General features: G+C 44.1%; 1 protein-coding gene across 1 annotated transcript; it reads left to right on the plus strand.

Moving 5' to 3' along the window:
• Window positions 1–21435: 21435 nt before the first annotated feature.
• Window positions 21436–25963, plus strand: LOC109779084 (cell number regulator 13). The gene is made up of 8 exons (XM_020337686.4): window positions 21436–21795; window positions 21918–22595; window positions 23174–23592; window positions 23849–23955; window positions 24371–24442; window positions 24700–24806; window positions 25271–25364; window positions 25613–25963. Exons 2-8 carry the CDS (start codon window positions 22197–22199, stop codon window positions 25660–25662), a joined length of 1248 nt encoding a protein of 415 aa, XP_020193275.1. The 5' UTR covers window positions 21436–21795; window positions 21918–22196; the 3' UTR covers window positions 25663–25963.
• The last annotated feature ends 697 nt before the right edge of the window (window positions 25964–26660 follow it).

The raw sequence follows: 26660 nt of genomic DNA on the forward strand, positions 1-26660 counted from the left end.
CCAAAGTTCTTATCTAGCGGAGAACATAAGATAAAATTGTTGTAGGGTTCGAAGCCAGCTCAAAGTTATCTTTTCCAATCAATCTATTGGGCCATCCCTATAAGTGTCACAAACATCCCTGTAGTTCGTACCAAAATAACACCATATGATACGCATCAACGAACTCTAATGTCACCTAGATACTCCAATGTCACTACAAGTATCCGTGAGTTGATTATTTCATATGCATCAAACAACTTCAGATTCAGAATATTCAATCAGACACAAAGAACTTCAAAGAGTGCCCCAAGGTTTCTACCGGAGAATGTAGGACGAAAACGTGTATCAACCCCTATGCATAGATTACCCCAATGTCACGATAATCTGCAAGTTGAATACCAAAACATATATCAAGTGAATCAATAGAACACCCGATTGTCACCATGGGTATCCACATGCAAGACATGCATCAAGTGTTCTCAAATCCAAAGAAGTATTCAATCCGATAATAGTGAGACCTCAAAGGTAAAAACTCAATTCATGACAACAAGATACAAAAGGGAGAAACACCATATGATCCAACTATATTAACAAATCTCGCAGAACATCAAGATCATGTCATTGGGATGATGAAGATGGCCTCCGGTGATGATTTGCCCCTCCGGCAGGGTGCCGGAATAGTGCTTCGATGGAGGTCGCTTTGGTACAGAGACTTGCGGCAGCGGAAGAACTCATCTAGGTCAAGTTTTGGAGTTTTTGGAATTTATAGGAATATTTGGCGTCGGTTTCACGTCAGGGGGGCCCACGAGGGAGCGACAAGCTCAATAAGCGTGCCCACCAAGCTTTTCGCTTCCTCGTGAGGCTTCTGGTCCTTCCTCGAAGCTTCGGGGGTCTCTTTTTGTCCATGAAAAATCACTGTAAGTTTTCATCCCATTCCGAGAACATTTATTTCTGCACAAAAAACAACACCACTGTAGTTCTGCTGAAAACAGTGTCAGCCCGGGATAGTTCCATTCAAATCATACCAAAACCATATAAAATTATTGTGAACATGGCACGAATACTTCATAAGTTATAGATACGTTGGAGACGTATCAGTGTTCACTTAGACGGACGTGCTTTGAAGGGACTCGGCGAGGTTGCTCCTGTCATTGATGGATCCCTGAAGACTGTAGATGTCCGAGTAGTGGTGTTGGCTTCTTCTTGTGGTGCTTCCTCTTGAGACTGCTCTTCTTCTTCATTGACAGTGAGTTATGCTTCATCAACTTGTTCTAGTTCAGCGGCCTCTTGGTCATGCATAATCATCGATCAATTGTTGTAAATGTTGTCTAAGAATTGCTAGGCTTGTGAGTGTGATTGCAATTTACAACCACACTAAAAAGCTGCTCAAACTTTTTGTACGTGTGAAACTGCGGAAAACGAGGTAATCACCATGCGTCTTGAGAATAATGCTAGGACGTATTGTTTTGCATGTTCATCTAATGCCACTGATACAAGAATTCGAACTAACCGGACTAATTTCATTCAAACACGACCATATTTCATATAAAGATGCCAGATTTCATTACATTTCAGACATTCTTCAACTAAAAAGCGTTGCTCGTCCAGCTCTGTAGGTATAATTAATTAACCTAATCTATGATCTACGGCGCCCATTCCCCGTGTCCGGCTGAGACCCGAAAACTAAAGCTTCTTCTCCAGCTCCACCTCGCCGCTCTCCAGCTCCGCCTCCGGAGCCATGGGAAATGAAGCTGTCCGACTCCACATTGCTGCCAAGCAGCTAATCGGCCATTGATATTCAACCCACCAGGCTTGGCTCAACCTGAGGGGAGGAGCGGTGGCCTTACTTGGACCCGAGTGGCGGCAACCTACCGTCTTCTACTCTTCCTCGTTTTGTGTGTGACACGGCCTTGTTACTAGCGGGGTGGGACCTTGGCGGAGCTGGTGATGTCGTCTGCCTCGTTGCCGGTGGCGCATGGCCTCGGCGGAGCTGGCAATGTCCTCCGCCTCGTTGCCGGTGGGGCGGGGCCTTGGTGGAGCCGGCGATATCCTCCGCTTCGTCGTAGGCCTCGCCAAACAGCGACTCGCATGTCTCGTCGCCCTCCTTGTAGGCGGCTGCAACGTCAACCACACGTTGGCGGTACCGCCAGCGTGCGAGGCGGCTCTCATGGGTGGAGCGGTACGACTCAAGCAGCGCCTCCTGCTCCTCAGCGATCTGCTCCTCCGCCTGTAGTTACTCCTGGAGGAGCTGGTGATTCTAGGCGGCGTCGGCTTGCGCCTCCCGGAACTACTCCTCTTGCTGATCCCTCACCATGTCCATGTATTGGGCACGGGCCTCACTGATGGTCATGGTGCAATGCACCGGCGAGGATGGCGCGGAGGAGGAGGTTGGCGCCAGCTTGTCGACGACCACGTTCTCCATTGGGACGTCGTCATCCTCCGGCTGCCTGCCGGCCAGCCAGCCAGTAGCAATGTCAGACATCTCCTTCTTCCGGTCCGTCGTCCGCCCGTCCCGGAGAGCGGTGGAGCGCGAGGAAGCCACGGTGGGAGTGGTGTGGCGAGGAGAAAGGGAATAAAGGCAGATGACTGCGGCTATGGCCATGGCAGCAGTTTATATAGCAATGGTGGGCCGTAGAGGGACAGACGGGTGGTGCCGAAGCAGCCGCCTTAGCAACCGCATGTCATTAATGTGGACGGCGGATGGGAGACAGTTGTGTCATTTTAATGTGGAGCAGTCACTTGCACCGGGAAGCGACGTTGACCGTTTTGGACGGGAAGCACACGCGGGCGAGGAGGGGGTTTGGGTGGGCCAAGGTGGTCAGGTCCAGCAGTCGAACATGCTGACTCGCCAGCAAGCTCGCCGAGCTCAGCGACGACTACCAGACGATGGACGAGGCTTCCGACCAGGAGCCGGCGCCACCGCCCGCGTTGGTTCATGACGTGTTACCATAGAGCAAGTGCGAGCGCACTTCGACGCCCTAATGGCAGAAGAGCTACTAGCGCTGCCAGAATCGGTGTTCCAGCAAGCGCGGGAGGACCAGTGTTCCAACGAGCACCGGCTCGCGGAGGGATAAATTGCCGGTGAATAGACGAACGACAATGCCATCACGGACATGGGGGCGATGATCCTAACTTCCTAAATGAGCAGCGGGTGCTGTACCAGACCATCTGTAGGGCCTGCGAGGTCCTCTCTATCATCCTCCGCCTTGTTGCGCTTGTCGTGGCGCCGCCGTCTCATGTTGTCAATATGGTCAGCAAACGAGAGGAATTAGGAGATGACTGTACGCGGAGAAGATGACAGTAGAGACCCACCACGGCCATGACCGTACGCAAGCAAGTGCCTCTGTTACTACAAGAAAAAGTAAAACTTCCTCCTAATGGTTTCATGACATCTGGGTCCCATCCCATTGTCAACGTAGTCAATAAAGGAGAGAATTGCACAAGGAGTGGCTAACAGTAGAGACCCAGCAGCTCGTGCAGTTTTTTAGCGATATTTTTCGTTCCTGAGATGGAGCAGGGTATCAACTAAGTTGTGCGGTGGTTGTGGCCCGTGTAGCCCGGGCTATTATTTTATTTTGACCAAATAACCAGCCCAGGGTTTTTTTCCTTTTTGAAAAGGCTAGCCCAACTTTATTTTTTCTTGACCGAATACCCAACGCAGGCCAACTTGTTTTTCTTCGCTCGGCTGGGTTGCAAAGATGAGGAGGGATGCATTCGCCTTGCCCAGAAGATGGACTTTAAGTAATAATAAATGGGTTGTAAATATAAAAAAACACAGCAAACTAGTAATTAGTTTCAAAATTTATTTTTTATGGATTTTGAGATTTTTAATTTCATTACATTTTTGTTGCGCGCACAAAATATCATTGGATTTTAACCTAATATAGATTTATTTTGAAATTAGATTGAATGTGACTCAGAATTCTGGGATAAAAATAGCTCGGATCACACCAAAAAAATTAACCCTGGTCCTGGCTAGAAAATGTGTTGTAATGTTAACAAACAGTAAATGGGCTGCAGTAAATTTCATAAGAATTAAAAATGGGTTGTAAATTATTAAAAATAGCAAATGGGTTGTATGTTGTCCGCCACAGATGTGATGCTGACTTGTTGGCCTACTAAGTTGACATGTACGCAAGGTTTTGTCAACTTATATTCAACACACGATTCTAGCAGCAGTGGCCTTGCATGTCCATCCAACGGCTGTCGTAGTTCGTCAATCTCAGATCTTCTTGCTTCAGCCGCCCAAACCACCGAAGGTGAGACCGCATGCTCCCGCCTGCCATGGCCAGCTGTGCTACCGCACAGACCTCACATGCCCACCCTACTCCCATCGCTGTCCAGGACATCCCTCTACTCACCCACACCTCATGTTATTCTTCAGCGACGGCAGCCTCACACCGCAGCCAAACCAGTCAACTCCCGTACTCCCCTCCACGTGGGCATCCACTACTCTGTCTTCACCGACTCCTGGTCGTTCCTTTCCTAGGCCTCACCGGCGTCCACCGCATTGGTTCTCTCGGCGCGGCGTGGTCAACATGGTCAACAAACAACAACCATCGAAAGAGGGATATACATGGAGAGGCTAACAGTAGCGATCCACATGGTCCATGGCCACACTTGCCTCCTTATTATGCGAAATAAAATGATTCCTGCCCCTGAGAGCTAGGACCCACGAGCTACATCTTCGCATGCAAGCAAGTGCTTCATTATTACGTGGGAAAAACAAGCTTCCTCCACCTGATAGATGGGACCCACCAGACATATCTTTGCATGCAAGGAAGTGCCTCCTTATTATGGGCAAAAAAATGATTCTCCACCTGACAGTTGGGACCCACCAGCTATATCTTTGCACGAAAGGAACCGTTTCCTTATTATGCGGGACAAAAAAAGCTTACTCCCCATGACACTGGGACCCACCAGCTGCATCTTCAGACGCAAAGAAGTGCCTCCATATTATGCGCAAAAAAAGATTCCTCCCCTGATAGTTGGGACCCACCGCCGATATCTTCGAACGCAAGAAACTGTTTGCTTATCCCCCTGACAGTTGGGACCCACCAGGTCCAAGAGTACGTACCATTATCTGTCTGGTCGCAAATGTGTACGTGCATACTGGTCGATCGGTTTCTATGCAACCATGAACCGTGGGCGTGTAAGGAGTGGCAAGTGTCGTAGTAGAGCCCCCGACGTAGCAGTTCAAGTAGCCCCATCTAAATCGTGTACACGTACGTACAGTCACGCTGCAAAAAATGCAACCACGTACGTACATACATGCGGGGTCTGGAACGCGTACTTGCGCAACGTATGGCTAGGGCTCAGTACATGGAGAGACAACGGACGGCAGCAATGGCATCCTATTCATCGGCAACCAACCGGCTAGGTCGAAACGGAGAAACGGCATCGTGTTCATCGGGAGGCAATCGACTAGGCCAGAATGCGTCGTTCATCGAGATCCAATCGTCTTGGACATAACAGCCAAGGTCATGTTCATCGACTCGGGGTCTGGCGTACCGTAAAACGGAGGAAACAGAGTTCTCTTCGACCACCTACGGTCGAAACGGGGTCCTGTTCATCGGGAGGGGTCTGGCGTACTGCAAAAAGGAGGAAACGGACTTCTATTCAACCGCCTACAGTCGAAACGGGGTCATGTTGATCGAGAGGGGTCAGACGTAGCTAGCCTATGGTCGAAATGGAGTTGTTCATCGGGAGGGGTGTGGTGTACCATAAAACGGGACTCCACGGTCTAATGTTCATCCACAGTCGACTTCCTCCAGCCTCCACCAGCTATTGTTCATCCACCATCGACTTCCTCCAGCCTCCACCGGCTACTGTTCATCCAGCCTCCACGTGGTCATTTTCATCCACCACCAACCGGCTGGGATGTGGTGGCCTCCTCGGGATCCTGTTCATCCAACGCCAACCGCATACACGGTTGGGGTCCTGTTCATCCACAACCAACCAACCAGCCAGACTCACCACACGTCTCGACTGGTTTTATGTACGTATCTGGTGCGCGCAGCAACATGCACTGTTCATCCAGAGGCAACCCAAAAGGCTAGCTACGTCTCGCATGGGGGATCGATAAGCTTCAGTAAGCAGCGAGAAGGATCGATCAGGTTCAGTTAGCAGGGAAGGAGTCGGTCGGGTTAAGTTAGCAGCGAAGGAATCGTTCGGGTTTAGTTAGCAGTGAAGGAATCGATCGATCGGCTTCAGCACATAGCAGTGTGATCGCTCGGGTTTAGTAAGCAAACGCCTCGCTCAGGTTCAGTTGGCGAACGCCTCGCACACACACACGTACAAGATAAACGCACAAACCACACTGCATCGCTCAACCCCTACCACCCAGCGTAACCGGGTACTCACCAAAAATTTCCTCGGCCTCACTTCTACCATGATTTTTTACGTCATGGACGGCCCAAAGAATGTCATGCAGGTCCGTCTCCGGCCCGCCCAGGACAAAAAAACTCATTTTGTCATAATTTTTTACCATAGAAGTAGGAGCCCACCACATCTATGATGATACATGTTTTTGTCACAATTATCGTCATAGAAGTGTCATAACCATGAAAGAAAAAGTTTTCGTTCGGGCCATAATGTCACGGATGTGTCTTTTTTTGTAGTGCTAGCAGGCCATACGACCACGCATACGAGCGTGTGTGGTCATATGGAACGTCGTCTTTTGCGTTGGCTCTTCGTGTGCGCCTCCCACTTGATCTCCTCTATCTCCTCTTTACTCCTTTCCATGTCTTGACTTGATTTCGTCCAGAAAAAACCCATTTCATGTGGAAACTAAAAAATAGGTTATTTGGATTCCTTTGCATTCATTAGTCATTAGTAGCAATATCGGAGCGAATATCTTGGTTTTTATGAAATATCTCTATGTAAACTCGGGTTTGATGAGCTTAAAATAACAGTCATCAGTTATATAGGCGAAATATTCTGAGGACCTAAATAATAGAGAGCTCTAATATTGATTAAGAGGCCCGTAGAAATTATGTTGGGGCTTTGGGCTAAAGAAAATAATAAAGGCCTAATAGGAAAATTTATTGGGCCCAATTGTGGGAGGCACCTCCTTACGGCTTGTTGGTCAAGCTAGAGGGGAAGGGGAGTTGGACGAGGACTCCTCGCCCTATGCGGTTCTCTTCCTCCCTCCTCTAATTCTTTGGTGATGCTGAACTCTGGACGACGAAGCTCTGCCGGATCATGAAGCCCGTATGCATGCAATCCGTACAGAGGTCGTGCTTTCGGTCTTCGATTCGAGGGATCATCATGGATGGACCGAGGGACTTCAAGAACGGTCTACACCAACTCTTCTTCCACTAAACTCGAAGTTAGTAACGATCTGATCTAACCTTGTGTGCATCTTCATAGTGATCCGGGAGTATGATCCGTATGGACAAAAATATATTTTCTACTACGTTTTCCAAAAAGCTACATGTAGATCCTGCATGGGCATGTGAGGACTTGCCCATGCAGCTCATATCGGCCACCACGTGCTCCATGCCGCCTCTCTATTAAAGAAACATGGGATGCCTACTACAACGCCCACGCCTCGGTTGTCTACCTTGGCAAAATCTTAACGCATACCTACATCGAAAAGGTGTTGTGGGCAGAGAGCGGTCGTGCCATCTGCCACCACTACGAGGAGAAACAAGCAGAACTGGTGGTAGAGAGGGGATTAAGATAATTAAGTGCACTCATTTTAAAAAATACCTACATAAAGAAAATGTTTAATGTGTATTTTTTAAAAATGTTAAGTTTGTGTTAAAAATCCTTGTCTTTTTAAAAAGCATTCAGGTGTATTATAAGATGTTCAGCATACATGGAAAATTTTGCTTTATGACAAAATTATTAATAACTAAAAAGTGAGAGCAAAACATAATAAACAACAAAACTAAAAGGGAGCAACTGAAAAACCAACAAAAAAGGAAAACCAAAAAGGAAAATAATAAAAATAACTGAAATTGAAAGATAAAAGAAAAAGGGAAAACACAAAAGGGGGAAATAGAAACATCGGGGAAAACCCTACAAAAACTGATTGAGAGAAAAATACATGGAAAACTGGCTGAGAAAGCAAAAAAAAACTAAGGAAAAATAAAAGAGACTGGAAATTTGTTCACATGGTAGGTAACAGGAGACGACGAACTTGGATGGAGCGAGCGCTGATGTGCATAACTCTGTCTATTTGACACTCCACCGTCCATAAAAAAAATTGACAACCCACCAAGACTCTTTAAAAAAATAGTACAGGTTTTTTATTAATAAATATGCACAAATTACAGTCCTTAAAAAACTACAATTACACATAAAAATACAACAACCTACTTACAAAAAAGCGCAACCAAGAGTTTAATTATTATTTTTCCGTGCCACCGTATACACGGTATAATTGCAAAAATAAATCCCGATAAAGAATCCTTTCTGTCATTTTCTAGAACTTCATCCGTTCTACCTATACTCTCGGATAACCCATAACATTGGTTTTCTTGAAACCCACTATCTAATCCAAGTTTTCTTGAAACCCCCATCCCAAAATGTAAGACGCTTTTTGATACTATCACAATCTCAAAAAACGTCTTATATTTCAGGACGGAGGGAGTAGTATTTTGTAAAAAAAAAATTGCTCACCAAACCCAACACAAAACCATAGGAGCTATATCTCACTAAGTGCAAGTGCTCCTTCCGTCTCGCCTGAATCTCCGTCTCTGTACTATAGCTACTGGGCAGCCCATTTCGTGTATTTTATTTCATTCCCTGTGTTTCGTTCGGGTTCGCGGGGTTTAGTTCGTGGTTTTCTTCTGTTTTTCTTTTTGTGTGGGTTTCTTCTCCAGTTTTTGCCTTTTCTTAGTTTTTGCTGTGGCTTTGTACTTTCTTTGGGTTTTTATTTCTTCGCCTTTTTTTCTTTTTCTTTTTTGCTTCTCTTGTGTTTTCTCCTCTGTTTTTTGCACTGTTTTTCTCCGGTGGTCTTGTTTCCTTTTTCTCTTTGGTTACTTTTGTTTGATTCTTTTTTACTTTTTCATTACCTTTATTTTTGCTTTTCTGTTTCTTTCTTAGTTTCATCAGGTTTCTTTGTTTGTCTTAGGTTTTGTTTTTCTTTTCCCTCATTTTTCTTCGTTTTCTCATGGGTTTCATGGTTTTCTTTAGGTTTTTCATTTTCTTTCTTTTTGAGATATTTCTTTCGTTTCTTTCTTCCGTTACTTTGGTTTTCATTGTTTTTTCTACATTTTTCATACATTAAGAACACTTTTATACAGGTATGTGTGTGTGTGGTATTTAAAATGTATATATGGGAAATATTTGTTTTTCTTTTGGTTTTCATTTGTTTTTTGTATATATCGGAAATATTTTTCTGTACATATTTAATTTTTTTTAATAAATGGTTTATAATTTCTAAAAAAATTAAAATGTATTTTTGTAATATATATGTTTAGAATATTTAGAAGTATAAAAAAGTAAAATCAAAAACAAAAAGGAAGAAAAAAAAGAAAGTGGACGCCTGCGCACCTCGGCCAACCCGGTATGCTGTTCTCTTTAGGCGAGGCTACCATCGAACTCGTGTCGAGCGACGTATAGGCACGCCCACTGTCTTCTTTGTATATGTTGCTCTCTTGGACCAGTATAGAGGACTAGAGGTCCATCAAAGCACATAGAGAAAAAAAATACCGCGAGGATGTCTTCCTTACTGCAAGAACGATCCTCGTCTCATCGATGGCGCTCCTCTAATGAGCCGACGCAATATTGTAGCGTCCTGTGAGTGGTTTTTGGAAGTTTCTGTCGACCAGTTTGAATCTGTTTTAGAAGTTTCCGTGTGGGATTTTTTTTCTTTATTTTACATGTTTAGTATCGATTTCTTTGGGATTTTTTCTTTTTTTTTCAAATACATGTTGAATTTTTTACATAATATATATTTTCATATACATGTTAAACATTTTATAAGTTCAGGTTAAACATTTTTTATTCGAGCAAATGTTGGAAATTTTGTGTTCTTATATGCAGGTTGAACATTTTTCAGACCCACGTTGAACATTTTAATTTTCCTGTTAATTTATTTTCCAAATAAATGTTGAACATTTGTCAAATGCACATGGCACATTTTTTAAATACATGCTGAACTTTTTTAGAACACACAATGAACATTATTCCTAAATGCCATGGACATTTTTTGAAAACATGCAAAATATTTATCAAACGCATATTTTACAACAAATATTGTACATTTTTTGTAAATTTTATGACCATTTTAAATAATGCGTGAAACATTTTTTATGTACAGACTTCTTTTTAATGGTACAAAACATTTTTCCAAAATTAGGCTAATAGTTTTTTACATTGTATAAACCATTTCTAATGGGCCAGGAAGTTATTTTGAAAACACAAGAAGTTTTAAGTATGGTGAATAATTTTTCGAATGATATGATTTTATGTTTGACAAATCAATAAAACATGTTTTACATTACGTAAAAAAATTATGTATGGTAAAATTTTCTGAAATTATGTAAAGTCAATTAGTAATATATTTAGGGTAAAGCTATTCCAAGCGTGAGTGTAGAATAGCTTATTCTACACCCCAGTAACGTTATGTATAAAATATAGTAAAACATTGTATAAAATGTATTAATTCTGAAGAAAAAATTACTGTCCAAGTTTTTAATTTCCTACATTGTCAACAAAATTACTATATTCTGTATGCTACGTTACTATATTTTGTGTAGAGCATTACTATTTTACACCCACGCTTAGTTTAGTTTAGTGTGTGTGTGTGTGTGTGTGTGAGTGTGTGTGTGTGTATATATATATATATATATATATATATATATATAGAGAGAGAGAGAGAGAGAGAGAGAGTATTTCCGGTTATAAACAAAAGGAAAATAAAAAACAAAAATAAAGGAACGAAAGAAACCCGCCGCTGTCGACTGGTCCGGCCCATTCAGGGAGTCTCTTGAGGCGAATGGTTCTACGTCTCGCCTATTGCAAAACGTAGACGCTCCAGAAATATACACTCTTTTCGTCATTTCAACTGGGCCCAGTCCGAGAGAATAGACCATCCCCACCCACCCCCCACTACCCCACCCCCGTCGAAATCCATAGTTAAGCCCTTACTGTAGCAAAACTAAAAAAGTCATAGTGTGACTTATATCTCTGCAATTTATGAGTGACATATTTGTCGAAAAGCGACTCTTGAAACTCGAAAATGGAGCAGTCTTTATTAGAAAGATGTTATTGTTCTAGCTTTCATTAATATCAAATCTTTAGTTAGTTCATGAATCGGCCCGAGCTGCTCCTCTTGACGAATCCGCGTTCAGCGATCAACAACTCGTAGCTTCCCACAACAATCCATGCTCCGGGCAATGCTAATGCACGCAGGTCACGAGGCCACCAACAGGCAGCAAAAGTGATCAAGGTCCAACACCGACTTGATTTGCAGGCCTGCCAATTTGAGATCTGGGAAGAGCAGACAACCGAAAAATCCAACGGGATTATTAGGATTGGTGCACGACACTCCCACCCTCGTACAATCACGTGACATGTACTGCCAGTGTCAGGCCCACTCTGTCAACCGTGTATTCTTTTGAATTGTTCATACTAATGCAATAAAATAAAACTTGTAAAAAAATCCATTTTAATAAAAAAATGAACAATCTTCGTTTCTTAGATTAGGGGTCTGTTCTATATGGTCAATATCTAATCACATTGATTATTCATCTATTTATTCCAAGGCACATATAATAGATTTTATCCTATTCTACGTTCTTGCCAAATAAGCAGGTGAAATAGACACAAACCACATGAGGCACATATAGGGGCTATCCAGGTGTTCCAAAAAGCCCGAAGAATACTCATTGTTTTTCTTATAGAATATAGCTACAATTGTCACATTGATCTAACATGGTATAGCAATTCTTTGATCTGTTTATTGGATACAAAGATGTAGTGCGGCAAAAATGGCAGATATACCTATGAATCTACCATAGTAAAACATCAGCATGTCAGTCTGGTAGACACTCTTCTTATTGATATAGCACTTACTCCAAAGAAGCCTCGGTTGAACGGATTAAGAAAGGCAATCATTCACGTTCATCTTCCCAAGTGTACCTAAAGAGATCACAGTAAATATACCATCTTTTTTAGCTAAAAAAGAAGCATATATTAGAATTTTATAAAAGAAAAACATCCTCAAAATTCTCACAAAAAAGCAAAACGACAATTCGTCTATGAGGTACATCCTCCTTTTATTTGTAACATTGGATATCAGTGTCCGGCTTAAAATGATCGGGAGTGCTAAAAATTCTGACGTCTGGCTTTTAAGTATGGAAAATTGAACATTTTTATGGTGATTTTCTTTAGCCACAATTTTTGTCAGGGTTTGCCATGCTTGCTAAAGGAAAATACCATCCTTACGACAACATAAATTATTGCCATAGAAACATTTGATTTGCCATGCTAAAAAATTTGATGTTCGATTTGTAACAAAACACTAAAAAGATACCGACGGTGCAATGAGATTGTAAAAATTATGTTGGTAAGGACATGAAACAGTAAAAGCATCACCTATTATGATGTTAATATTTGTATTGACTTCATTGTATTAATTTCATTAAGCAATATATTCCCTTTTCCAAAAATACCATATAAAATAAAATGGTTCGCTAGGAACCAACATAAATATTAATACAGTGATGTGTGGTTTTAATTGTTACGTTCCGTGACTCAAACTATATACAGCTCAAATATTTTCATGGCATTGCATGTTTATTTTATAGTAAAGTACGCTCAACCAAAAAAAGAGAATGAAGCTAGAAGTCCCATATATTATTATTATGAACAACCGACAACCTGAATTTTGCCTTCATAAACCATTTTAAGTCAGATGTGTACTAATCTAATGTCACGTAGATACAACACATATGGTTATAATTATGGTGTTCTTTTTGGAAATGAAACATTATAATTATGCTTCCGCAAATTAAAGCTGATCAAATATAGTTCAATCAAATGGGATTAGAACCATTCTAACCGTGTAATATGAATATTATCACATTATGATTTAATTTTTATACACTTTTGACACATTTAAGATGATACCCTCGCAACCTGGTTAATTACACATAAAATTGCAACTACCTACTTCTGAAGAGTGCAACCAAGAGTTTGCTTTTTCCTCGCCACCGTTTACATGGTATAATTACATTTTTTCCCTTTTCCATTCGTAAAGCATCCTTTCTACCTTTGTTTAGAACTTGCATCCTATCTACTTATATACTCTTGCATGACCAACGACAATGGTTTTCTTCAAGCCCGCTATCTAGTCGTGACTGTTAGAGTAGTCATTATGGTATACGACTTCTAGTCCAAGTCAGTTTTGTACCCCTACCTCAAATCGGTTTGTACCCTCTTATATACTCTTGTATGCCGCACCAAATCATCAATAAGCAACAGTTTTATTCAGCTTTCATGGTATCAGATACCGGTCCCAGGGTTTAGGGTATGGCTCCGCCAACGCCACCGCCGCCGCCGCCGCCCGGCTACTTCGAGCGCCGGGCCGCACTCATCGCCAAGGCTGCCAACGCCGCGGCCGCTTCTCTCTCGGCCTTCACCATAGCTCCACAAAACTACCCTGCACCCATCCTCGCCGCACCAATATCTCTTACTGACACAATCTCCGACGTCAGCCCCTACATCCCCATAGTTCTTGATCTCGCCGCCCACAACTACTACCATTGGAGACATCTCTTCGGTCTCCACCTCGGCGGCTGCAACCTGCGCTCGCACGTCGCCGCCAACTGTCTTCCCCGCCCCGATGATCCGCAATGGTTGAAAGACGATCTCGCGATCGTCCAGTGGTTCTACACCCGCATCACCACCGAGATCTTCAACATGCTCGATCACGACGGCGCCACCGCTGCCAACATCTGGCACTCCCTCCGTCAGCTCTTCCAAAGCAACACCGATGCTCGGAAAAACGCTCTCCACACCAAGCTTCGCAATATGGTGCAAGGAGACGCCCCGGTGAACCTGTTCTGCCAGCGCGTTAAGACCATTGGTGATGAGCTCCGCGAACTCGGCGATACAGTTAGCGACTCACAGCTAATCAATATCGTCGTCGTCGGCCTCAGCGAAGACTTTGACAAGCAAGCCTCATTCATACCGATGATACGGCCCCCTCCTACCTTCGCTAAAGTTCGTTCCTTGCTACAACTCGCGGCGGAAACACAAGCTCGCAAGGACTCTCGCCCCAAGGTCTTTCATGCTGCGGCTCATCCTCCTCTGTCGTCTACACCAGCGCCGCCGGGCCATCCGCATCGTCATCTGTTCAACCGCCCCCAGGCTGGCGTCCTAGTCTGAACTACCGCGGCAAAAACCCTATCTACAGGCCGCCGTCGACTCGTTCGGTTCCGCCTACGACATCACCAGCACCGAGTCCTGCACCACCCACCAGTGCTCCATCTGCGGTTGCATGGCGGCCTCCTCATGATCCTTGGACGGGGCTTGTTCAAGCATGGCCCATGCCCTGGTCCGCTCCGTCCACCCTCGGTGCTCCGCCGGCATACTCAGGTGCCTGGCAACCCGGCCTTCGGCCGCCTACTGGTGCTCCCGGGGTTCTCAACCCCCGACAGCCGGCCAATGCCTATCACGCCGCCCCGACGTATGCTCCTTATGGTCATTACACCACCGAGGGCGGCGCCTACTACACACCTCAGCCGGCCCTGCTCCCGACGCCACCCCCACCACAGCCGGCCAATGCCTACTACACTCCCCAGCCGGCCCTACTGCCTTCACCATCGTATCCGCCGGCACTGCTTCCGACGCCACCCTCACCTGCGACGCTGAGCTGGGATCAAGCTGCCTTTCTCCAGGCCATGAATAACTTTGCTGCACAAGGAAACTCAGGTACGGATTGGATCTTTGATTCAGGGGCCTCTGGTCATATGTCTGCATCTAGTAATTGGTTATCTTCTTGCACTAAATCTCCTTTCCCTTCCATTATCCTTGGAGATGAATCATCTATTCCTATATATTGTGTTGGTCAGGCTCAACTTCCCTCTTCCACCAAACCTCTTTTACTTCGTGATGTTCTAGTTGCACCCGCCCTCATTAAAAATATTATCTCTGTTCGCCAATTTACTTGCGACAATCTAGTTTCGGCTGAATTTGACCCTTTTGGTTTATCTGTGAAGGATTACCTGACCAAGGCCGAGATCGCTCGCTTCAATAGCTCCGGTGATCTTTATTCTCTTAATGGAGTTCCTGCCGCCACCCCTCCAACATCCATGCTGGCCTCCGTCCATCTCTGGCATCGTCGCTTGGGCCATCCCAACCCCGCCGTCTTAACTTCTATGCTTAGTGAATTTACCATACCATGTAATAGGGACTCCATAATTCTGTGTTTTGCGAGTCTTGTCAATTAGGCAAACATGTGCGTCTTCCCTTTAGTTCCTCTAGTTCTTGTAGCACTTATCCCTTTGAATTAATACATTGTGATTTATGGACCTCTCCCATTGCAAGTGTTTCGGGTTTTAAATACTACCTTGTTATCCTAGATGATTTCACCCACTTTGTCTGGACTTTTCCTCTACGCAACAAATCCGAGGTCCATTCTCTTTTTCTTAATTTTCAACGCTATGTGTCTGTTCACTTCTTCCTCCCAATTCGCTTTATCCAATGTGACAATGGTCGCGAGTTTGATAACATTAAAAATTATACTTTCTTCTTACAACATGGCATCCTGCTTAGGTTCTCATGTCCCTACACATTCCCTCAAAATGGTAAAGCAGAACGCTCTCTTCGCACCCTCAATGATATAGTTCGCACTCTCCTCATTCAATCATCTATGCCTCCCAAGTTTTGGGCTGAAGCCCTACACATGGCCACCTTCCTTCTAAATATTCGACCTTCTAAAACTAAACCCACCACTACTCCCTATTATTCCCTCTTTCTTTCCCACCCCGACTACTCCGCGGTTCGTGTTTTCGGCTATCTCTGTTTTCCCAATGCCTACGCCACTTCTGCAAATAAATTGTCACCACGCTCTATCCCATGTGCTTTTCTCGGCTTCTCTGACGAGCACAAAGGCTATCGCTGTCTCGACCTTCACACCGGACACGTTCATGTCTCTCGTCATGTTACGTTTGCTGAGCATATTTTTCCTTTCTCACAACGCACTACTACACCATCCAACACCCCTAGCTCCGCAAACACCCCCTCTCCCCGTCCTTTCCAACTATATACTCCCCTACCCGCCGAACACAACTTATCACCACCACCATTAACACCCACCATAGCCAATCCCAACCATACACTCACCCCACCCGAGACGTCCCCAACACCCCCGGCCCCTGCTCCCTCCCCAACACCCCCGGCCCCTGCTCCCTCCCCAACACCCCCGGCCCCTACTCCCACTCCACCACCCAGCCCTGCTCCCACTCCACCACCCAACCCTACTCCATCGTCCGACTCTTCCGCTGCGCCGGACTCACCAGTACCCACCTTACCCCCTCGTGCTATTCCTACAGCAGCCCCGATTAATGATCATCGCATGCGTACTAGGGCCAAATCAGGATTTCATCAACCCCAAGACCGCCTAAACCTTCATACCTCCGTATCTCTCACTTCTCTTCCAAAGAATTACAAAACTGCTCTACTTGATCCCAATTGGGCCGCTGCCATGCAAGAAGAATATAATGCTTTACTTCAAAACAACACCTGGCAACTTGTTCCTCGTCCTCCCAATACAAATATTGTTTCTGGAAAATGGATTTTTCGCCAAAAGTTCCACTCCGATGGGAGCCTCTCACGATATAAAGCCAGGTGGGTTTGTCGTGGCTTTTCTCAGCAACAAGGAATTGATTACGAAGAAACCTTCTCTCCTGTTGTTAAACCTAGCACCATTCGCACCGTTCTTAGTGTTGTTGTCTCCTCTTCATGGCCCATTCACCAACTTGATGTTAAAAATGCTTTCCTCCATGGTTCCCTTCAAGAAACTGTCTACTGCCAGCAACCTCTGGGTTTTGAAAATCCATCCTTTCCAACTCATGTATGTCTTCTTCAGAAATCTCTCTACGGTATTAAACAGGCCCCACGAGCTTGGTTTCAACGCTTCTCCTCCTTCATTCAAACAATAGGCTTCACTCCATCTCTCTCCGACACCTCTCTTTTTGTGTATCATCAAACTTCTGACACTGCCTATTTACTTCTCTATGTAGATGATATCATTCTTACCGCCTCCTCTCCAAAGTTCTTAGATCATATTGTCTCTCTCCTTAGATCTGAATTTTCTATGACTGACCTAGGACTCCTTCATCATTTCTTAGGCATTGCTGTTGTTCGAGATTCCTCCAGCCTTTTTCTTTCCCAACGCCAGTATATTCTTGATCTTCTTAATCGTGCTGGTATGCTTGACTGTCAATCATCTCGCACTCCTGTCGATACTAGTTTTAAACTTTCGGCTACCGGTGAACCCTTTTCCGATCCTACTCTCTATCGTAGCCTAACAGGTGCTCTCCAATATCTCACCATTACTCGTCCTGAAATCTCTTTTGCTGTTCAACAAGCATGTCTCTATATGCATGATCCCCGGGTTCCTCACTATAATCATGTTAAACGCATGCTTCGGTATTTAAAAGGAACTCTCAATCATGGTCTCCACCTCAATAATTCTTCTCCAAACTCGCTTACCGCATACTCTGATGCGTCCTGAAATCTCTTTTGCTGTTCAACAAGCATGTCTCTATATGCATGATCCCCGGGTTCCTCACTATAATCATGTTAAACGCATGCTTCGGTATTTAAAAGGAACTCTCAATCATGGTCTCCACCTCAATAATTCTTCTCCAAACTCGCTTACCGCATACTCTGATGCAGACTGGGCTGGTTGTCCTGACACTCGAAGGTCCACTTCCGGTTTTTGTGTTTTTCTTGGTAACAATTTGATTTCTTGGTCTTCGAAAAGACAGGTTACAGTCTCACGTTCGTCGGCCGAGGCTGAGTATCGCGCTGTGGCACATGCCGTTGCAGATACAATCTGGATTCGGCAGTTACTCTCCGAGCTACACAGGCCTATTGAGCAGGCCACTATTGTCTATTGTGACAACATATCAGCAGTCTACATGACCAGCAATCCAGTTCAACACCGACGCACAAAGCATATTGAGATTGATATTCATTTTGTTCGTGAAAAGGTTGCTCTTGGTCAGGTTCGGGTGCTTCATGTTCCCTCTACGGCTCAGTTTACTGACATTTTCACCAAGGCACTGCCTACTAAGCCGTTTCAAGATATCTGTTTCAGTCTCAACGTCGTCGAGCCTGCCGTTGATACTGCGGGGGGATGTTAGAGTAGTCATTATGGTATACGACTTCTAGTCCAAGTCAGTTTTGTACCCCTACCCCAAGTCGGTCTGTACCCTCTTATATACTCTTGTATGCCGCACCAAATCATCAATAAGCAACAGTTTTATTCAGCTTTCAGTGACCAACAACAAACATCTTTTGTATTTTTTTGTTTGCTAACTATAGCCAACACGAAAGGTTGTCTTGTCTGTATATGCTGCTCACTTGGTCCAGTATAGAGGACTAGAGGTCCATGGGAGCACACAGAGGGAGATACATCACCAGGGCTATGTCTCGCTTACTGCGAGACATGGCGCATCTAGGTATAGCTTTATGCGAGAGCTAGCGTAGCCTCGCCTCAAGAGATATGCTAGTGGGCTGGCCAGTAACGCGCTTTCATCACACCTTCGGAAAATTTCCATGGACCTTTAAAGACATGTTGACAACATTAATGAAATGTTTGTGCCTTTGGAAATGGTTTACATACAAAAAATGGCCGTGACATATTCTCAAAAAATTATACAATGTAAAAAATGTTCGCGTAATTCAAAAAAATATAGTTCTTCCTATTCAAAAAAGTGTGTGCCTTTCAAAAAAAAGTTCACACGTATAAATGTGATATTTAAAAAATGTTTATAAAATGATCGTATAGTTTAAAAAATTCACGCCATTAAAAAATGTACAGTGTGCATTTGGAAAATGTTTAACATGTATTTTAAAAAGTTCAAAACAACTATTTGAAAAATTCTGCATCGTGTATTTGAAAAATGTTCAGCGTTTATTAAAAAAGGTTCCACGTGTATATGAAAGATGTATAATGAGAATTGAAAAAGTAGACGTGTGCCCATAAAAGAAAACGGAAAAGGAAACAAAGAAACAAAGGAAAACGAAGAAGAAACACATAAAACAGAAAAAGAATAAAACCGGGTTGAAGCATCTCAAACCAGTCGAAACTTGACATAGAAGCTTCCTAAAACCGCTTCCCAGTACCGTCTCACAGTAGGCGAGACATAGTATTCGCGGTGAGATGTACCCTCATACCGCCTTCGGCGCTCCTATAACGGGCCGACCCAATATTGTAGCTTTTGGGGAGTGATTTTGAAAAGCTTATGTGGACAAGTTCGAACTGGTTTTCGAAGCTTCGGTGCGGATTTTCTTCTACTTTGTTTCTATGTGTTTTTGTATTGGTTTTTCATCGATCCCTTTCTTCTTTCTGTTTTTTTATTTTTCTTTGTCTTTTCTTCTTCATTTTTTTAAAATACACATTGACTTTTTAAAAGACAGATTGTACATATTTAGTCTACACATTAAACATTTTTCATATACACATTGAACAGTTTTTTATTCGAGTCATGTTGAACATTTTGTCAAATTCCCATTGAAAAAGTTGTGTATGTTTTGACCACTTTCATATAAATTGAACATTTTTCAAATACTCACTGAAAACTATTCTGATATATGTTGAACATTTGTCAAGTGCACATTGAACATTTTTCAAATACATGGTGAACTTTTTTTGACACACATTGAACATATTCTTCATAAATGCCATGATTGTTTTTAAATGAGAAACATTTCTTAAGTGTTAAACATTCGTCAAATGCACATTGAACAACTTTAAAATACATGATGATTTTTATCCTAGATGAAACATTTAAAAAAATCCATGAACATTATTCAAGTGTCAAATATTTCTAAAAAGTCATAGAATTTTTATAATTGCTCGAAACATGTTTCCAAAATTATGCAATTTTTTACACTCTGTAAACATTTTGTAAAAATGTCACGAACATATTTCTGAAACACACAAACATTAAAAAACTGATATGAACAATTTAAAAATCATTTGAATAATATTTTTGACGTTGCATGAACATTTTTAATTCATAGTGAGTTTTTCAAAAAGTTAAGTAGTGTGTGTTCTTTTTTTTTAAATATACCTTTTCATTATTTCCACGGGGTCCTATCCGAGAGAACAGATCCAAACCTTATTAGGCGCCTTAAGTGCTCTTAAAGTTTATTTGGCAAACCGACGCACAAACACCCTCCACCTTGGTCTTGGCCCATTTATTTATTTTTTTCTGTCCTTCGCGGCCGTAATTTTCGGTCACTTCGTAGTGCAAAGAATGGATCAGCCCATGTAAGCGGTCGCTCTCTTGTTTTATTCCGAAACGTTCTCAGACAATGTTTTCAGTTTTTTCTTTTTCCATTTTGCTTTTTTGGCAAACTTTTTGCAAATGCGTTTTTCTTCAAATTTGTAGCCATTTTAAAACCCGCGAACTTTTTTTCAAATCCACGTATATTTCTTGAATGCATGAACTTGTCCAAATTTGCAAACTTTTTTTAAAATTTGTTAACCTTTTAAAAGTTCGTGAACTTTTTTAACAAATCCCGTGAAGTTTCTTCAAACTCATAAACTTTTCCAAACGCGCGAACTTTTTCTTGAACCCGTGAGTTTTTATTCAAATCCGTAAACACTATTTTTCAATTTATAAGTTTTTGAAATTTCCAATTTTTTTTCAAAAAGTCAACGGTCAACTACGAACCGAAGCGATTAGGAACCGGGAGAACCGGTGCGTCGCGGGCGCCGGGCGAGCTCATACATTACGTGGTGGCGCTTCACGTAAGTGCGCGCCCGCCCGCCCGCTCGTGCATGCTGGCCCCGGTCGGTGCGGTGGCACTTCACTTCCACATCCACAGCATACATACATTACGCACCCGCGGACAAAAACTGGCAGTGCGCCTCGCCTCGGCGGCAACGGGGCGTAGTAAAGTGCAGCACCACCGAACGAAACCACGAAACGAAAGCAGCGGCCAGCAATTACCAACCACCAGCGCACCTCGCCTCACGGGCGCTTTGGCCGGTCCTGCCATGCCATCCATGCCGTGGCCGGTCCTGCGAGTGCGTCGTCGCAGCGCACAAGCTCCGAGGCAGGCAGCAATTAAACTACTATCCCTTTGTCGACACCTGCCGCAGCCCGCTCCCGCGGCGTGGAGACCGGAGACGGAGAGGAACGCTGCGCCGCACCAGTCCACCACACCCGCACCGGCACGTCTCGCGGTGACCCAGAACTGCACCGTGCACGACACCAGTACAAGTAAAGTCGCCCGCCTGTCCAGTATAAACGCGACTCCGGCTGACTGACACATCGGGTGGTTGGCTGTTACCGGCGGTCCTAGAGTGGAGAGTGGAGAGTGGAGTGAACGAGCGAGCTCGTCCAAAAGCCACCCAGCCAGGGTCTCCTCTCCTCGTGCCAGCTACCGCAGTAGCACCCACCACCCAAGAAACGGAGAGAGGCCACGCTGCCGCCCCCTCCCTCATCCTCCCTACGCCTGCCGCCTCTCCCACTTGCAGCGGCATTGCCTCCGCTCTCACTCCAGTCCTCCCCCCTCCCCTCAGTCGCGCCGCTCGAGGGAGATAGCGTCGCGTGCAGCTCTGCCACTCCTGCCCGCTTAATTGCTCGCCGGAGGAGGTAGCTAAAGAAAGAGGTAAGAATTGACGAGCTTTTCTTTACCGGTTTTCTTGGCCACACTTCGCCGTTTCCGGTGCAAATTCTGCGGCGCAACCGGAAATCTCTATCTTCTTCATTAATTTCTCCCCGTCCTTGCAGCCGCTGTGGCAGGCGACGAAAAGGGGAAAACCCACCGACCATGGCAAGGCGGGGAATGCTGGCGCGCCGGCGCGAGTGAGCGATCTCGCAGATCTACGCCCGCCGCCGCACAGCGTCTGCTCTCCCAGAATCTCCAGCCGGATCGTCTGGGGCCGCCGATGGGTAGTACGATCTTCGCTCCGCGCGCGGATTAACGAGCCCGGCCGCATTCCGCTTCTCCGCGCCACCAAGGAGATCGGGTGATTCGTCGGGGGGAAGGGAGAAACCGGTGCCGCAGCGATGGCGAACGTGGGGGACCTGGCCAACATCGCGCAGCTCACGGGGCTGGACGCGGTGCGCCTCATCGGCCTCATCGTCAAGGCGGCGGCCACGGCGCGGATGCACAAGAGCAACTGCCGCCGCTTCGCGCAGCACCTCAAGCTCATCGGCGGCCTGCTGGAGCAGCTCCGGGTGTCGGAGCTCAAGAAGTACCCGGAGACGCGGGAGCCGCTGGAGCAGCTCGAGGACGCGCTCCGCCGGGGCTACCTGCTCGTCAACTCCTGCCAGGACCGCTCCTACCTCTACCTCCTCGCCATGGGCTGGAACATCGTCTACCGCTTCCGCACCGCGCAGACCGAGATCGACAACTACCTCCGCCTCGTGCCGCTCATCACGCTCGTCGACAACGCCCGCGTGCGGGTCGGTAATCAGTCACCTCTCCCAAACCTAATTGTTTGTTTACTACACTCTACTACTACTTGTGCTATAATAGTGTTATTAGACACCTAGATTGGTGCTAGGCTTTTAGGAGATGTTGATTTGTTATGTATTGATTCCATTCTGCTGGGATATACTCCTACTTACATGCTGGTCTAGAGAAAAAGGTGGTGTGCCTTTTGAGATTTGGTGGAATATGATTGAATTGGTGGCTTTCCTGAGTGAGTGCTCTGGTGGGGTGTCTTGTTTTCTGCCGACTGTCTAGGAAGTTGCTGTGAACCAAAAGATTCTATTGTAGAATGTTTCCTTCTCTCATTTCATTTGAGTAAAGACTAAAAACATACCGGCTTTTTGGCGATCATCGTTTTCATTGTTGATTTATGTACATTGTACGCCTACAAACTTGTACTGGATTGTTACTAGGAAGTCAGGCCATGAGGTCTGGTGGGTCACTGAACATGTGACCTTGGATTAGTCCACTGTTACCATCTTTTGCCGCTTCTCCCTGTATCATTTTGGCTTCAAGGCCTATTTTGATCATCATTTTTCTCTTATCTCAGGAGCGAATTGAGTACATTGAAAGGGATCAATGTGAATACTCTCTTGACGAGGAAGACAAGGAGGTCCAAGAAGCTCTGTTAAACCCTGACCCTAGTACAAATCCTTCGATAGTGCTCAAGAAGACCCTGTCCTGTTCTTATCCAAACTTGCCATTCAACGAAGCCCTTCGAAAGGAAAGTGAGAAGCTCCAGGTGGAGCTTCAAAGATCACAAAGCAACATGGATATGGCCCAGTGCGAGGTTATTCATCACCTGCTTGGAGTTACCAGAACCGTGGAAAGTTCTATTCCAGATGAAAGTACCGATGCTAAGGTGACCAAGAAAACCAAGTCAAAGTGCACAAAAGTTAATGAAGACAGTGCAAAATCATATGATGATGACTCTCCAAAGAAGCAAAAAGATGCCTATGTTGCACCACGGTTAGTAAGTTTAGCTAGACTCTCTTGGTGCCTGTTTATGTATGATATCGTTTCAAAGAACACAGAAGTAATTAACCATTTTGGGAGTCATGAATTCGTGTGCCTGGTTTAAAATTTGAAAATCTGTTATTTGGTGCTTCAATTTGTCTGATCCGATAGAAGATAACTGGGCTCTTTTTTATGATGTTTTGAAGGTTACCCTCCACAAATTGAACTTCCATATTATAAGACCCTTGATAGTTTTCATTGTACGCAGGAGTTCTTCACCTGTTCCCTACAACCATGATCTGGTCTCGAGTACAGCATCATACAGTGATGAGTGGCATGCAGATTTACTTGGTTGCTGTTCAGAGCCAGCTCTGTGTATGTCTACTTGTTTTCTCAGTGTATAAAGGAAATTTAATCATTATGCTCAGCACTGAGTTTTTTTTTATCTTTGTAGTTCTGTACATCCTATCTCAAGCACAGATATTCACATTTGTCAAATCACTCTCTAACATACTGATAACCACAGAGTTTATGCTTGATGGCGTAGTTCGGCACTCTATGTTGAGGCATTTTAATCTGAACACAACATTGAAATCCATGCAGTGGAATGCATATTAAACTGAAAAAAAAAACATAAATGGCTATAGGATGTTGCTATTCTTAACACTTCTTCAGATAATGCCGTTAATGTGTGAAAAACAATATGGGAGGAGGTATACTTGATGCTTATGAGTGATCGCAATGATTCTTACATATTTTTCTTGCTGTTTGTCTGCTTGTGATAACACAGGTCTGAAGACCTTCTTTTTTCCATGTGGAACGTTCTCAAGAATTGCTTCAATCGCCAAGAACAAGCCCATGTGTAAGAAAATTCTCTTAAACTTATCACATCACCTGTGCAGAGTTATGACAAGCAAATTCCCACACACCTTTTTTTATCTGTTAACCATTTGCCAAATCTTCTAATGTACTGAGCATCTTATAAATCAAAATTTCCATGGCAGCAAAGATCTTATACATCAGGTCTACTTCTAAAAATAATGCAGTCACACCTTATGTGAACCTAACTACCCTGTAAAACTAAGACTGATTTACATAGTTACTTTGTGTTGTTGTCAGCTTCGGGAGAAGCCTGCAATGATATTATGGCGTACTCCCTCATACTGTCTTGTTGCTGTTACACTTGCTGTGTAAGGAGAAAGCTTCGTCAAAGGCTAAATATTGCGGTACATATTCCTGGACATCTAAATTTATTGGTATCAGTTGGTTTATACCCCCCCCCCCCCCCCCCCACACACACACACCAGCGACTGTCCATGTTACACGCACAGTTAACTGGTTGCCAAACTAGATCATCTTAGGGAAACATCTGGTTTATGATTATTAGTAGAGTAAATTAAACAATACCTCCTCAATTCACAAATATAAGATGTTATAACTTTCTTCTGAATCGGATGTATATAGGCACGTTTTAGTGTGTTTGTTCACTCATTTCAGTTTGTATGTAGTCCAATTGAAATACCCAAAACATCTTATATTCGTGAACGGAGGGATTATTTTCTCTTTGTCCAGTACCAGTGTTGAGGTTTGATACAAGTCCCTAACACTATCTGCCAGAGTGTTCATATATACTATTGAACTCACAGCCCTGTATAGTACCTGAACTTCTGATTTTGTATGCTGCTGACAGGGAGGGTGTTGTGACGATTTCCTCTCACATGTGATGTGCTGTTGCTGTGCTCTTGTTCAAGAATGGCGCGAAGTAGAGATTCGTGGTGCATACGGTGAGTTTCCTATTCCCATGCCCACCAGTCAACCATGGACTATGATCTTCAGTTCTAACTTGATCATGTGATATGAGTTAGGACTGATATATCATTGTTCAAATTGAGCTCTTGACAAACGAATGACAGAAAATTATACTATATATCAAGCTGATACAATACTGAAGCCTCGTTGTTTATCTTATACTTAGGATAGAAACAATTCAAATTGCTTCGTTTTATGCAATGTTGTTTCGAATGTCCTGCAGGAGGGAAGACAAAGATAACCCCGCCGGCACACCAGTACATGGAGCACTGAGCAGCTACTCTGCGATCCCTCAAAAAAAAAAAAAAGCAGCTACTCCGCGAGAGGCCTGGACTCCTGTAAATTAAAGATATTGACCTAAAATTGTCAGAAACCGTACTGCCATGGTAGCGATACCCGTCCAACATGCTCTACTGTTTGTGTTGTATTTATGCGTCATCTTGGTATTATGGGTCTTGGAACTCAATTAGTTTGTAAAAAGTAACTAAACTCATCAATCTCAGGCCGGTTAGGGTCAGTGTTAACATTGCCATTGTTGTCTATATATTCCAAAGAGGACGTGTTTTTTGGCTCGTGTTTTCCCCTTCTTTTTCCGAGCAACCTGCCTTCCCATTTAGTTGAAACACAATTGAACATTTAGTAAAGTAAACTGGTTAAAAACCAAATTTTTACTTGTGTTTTACCTGAATGACAATACTTTGTTTGATTTTTACTAAATCAGCAACAATTAATATGGATCAAAGGGAGTAGAAAACAATTAATATGGATCAGAGGGAGTAGAAAACAATTAATATGGATTAGAGGGAGTAGAAGAAAAGTTTCACTGCTCACAGTTTGGAATGTTCATTCTAGTCAAGAGGGGATTTTGACAAGAAACATAACATGATTTAATTGCAAAGGGTGACCACACGTGAACATTTGTACTTCTCCAACACATAGGGCGACCAGTCATGTAAGAGCATTTACAGCCCCATACCACAAAAATGATGGACACGGATCCTCTGACGTAGTCAATCCTGCCTTTCACTGCCTTTCGGTCGCTGATAGGTGGGCTCCGCGCTTGATGGGACCAATGTGTCAGTCTCTCAATGGCAGGACAACCCACGTCAGGGGATCCTCGTCCAAAAAGGACACGGATCCTCTGACGTAGTCAACACTGCCTTTCAGTCGCTGACAGGTGGGCTCCGCGCTTGATGGGACCAATGTGTCAGTTTCTCAATGGCAGGACAACCCACGTCAGGGGATCCCTCGTATGTCTGGGCCTCTCCGTT

This window comes from Aegilops tauschii, chromosome 4 (assembly GCF_002575655.3).
Source record: "Aegilops tauschii subsp. strangulata cultivar AL8/78 chromosome 4, Aet v6.0, whole genome shotgun sequence".
Lineage (NCBI taxonomy): Eukaryota > Viridiplantae > Streptophyta > Magnoliopsida > Poales > Poaceae > Aegilops > Aegilops tauschii.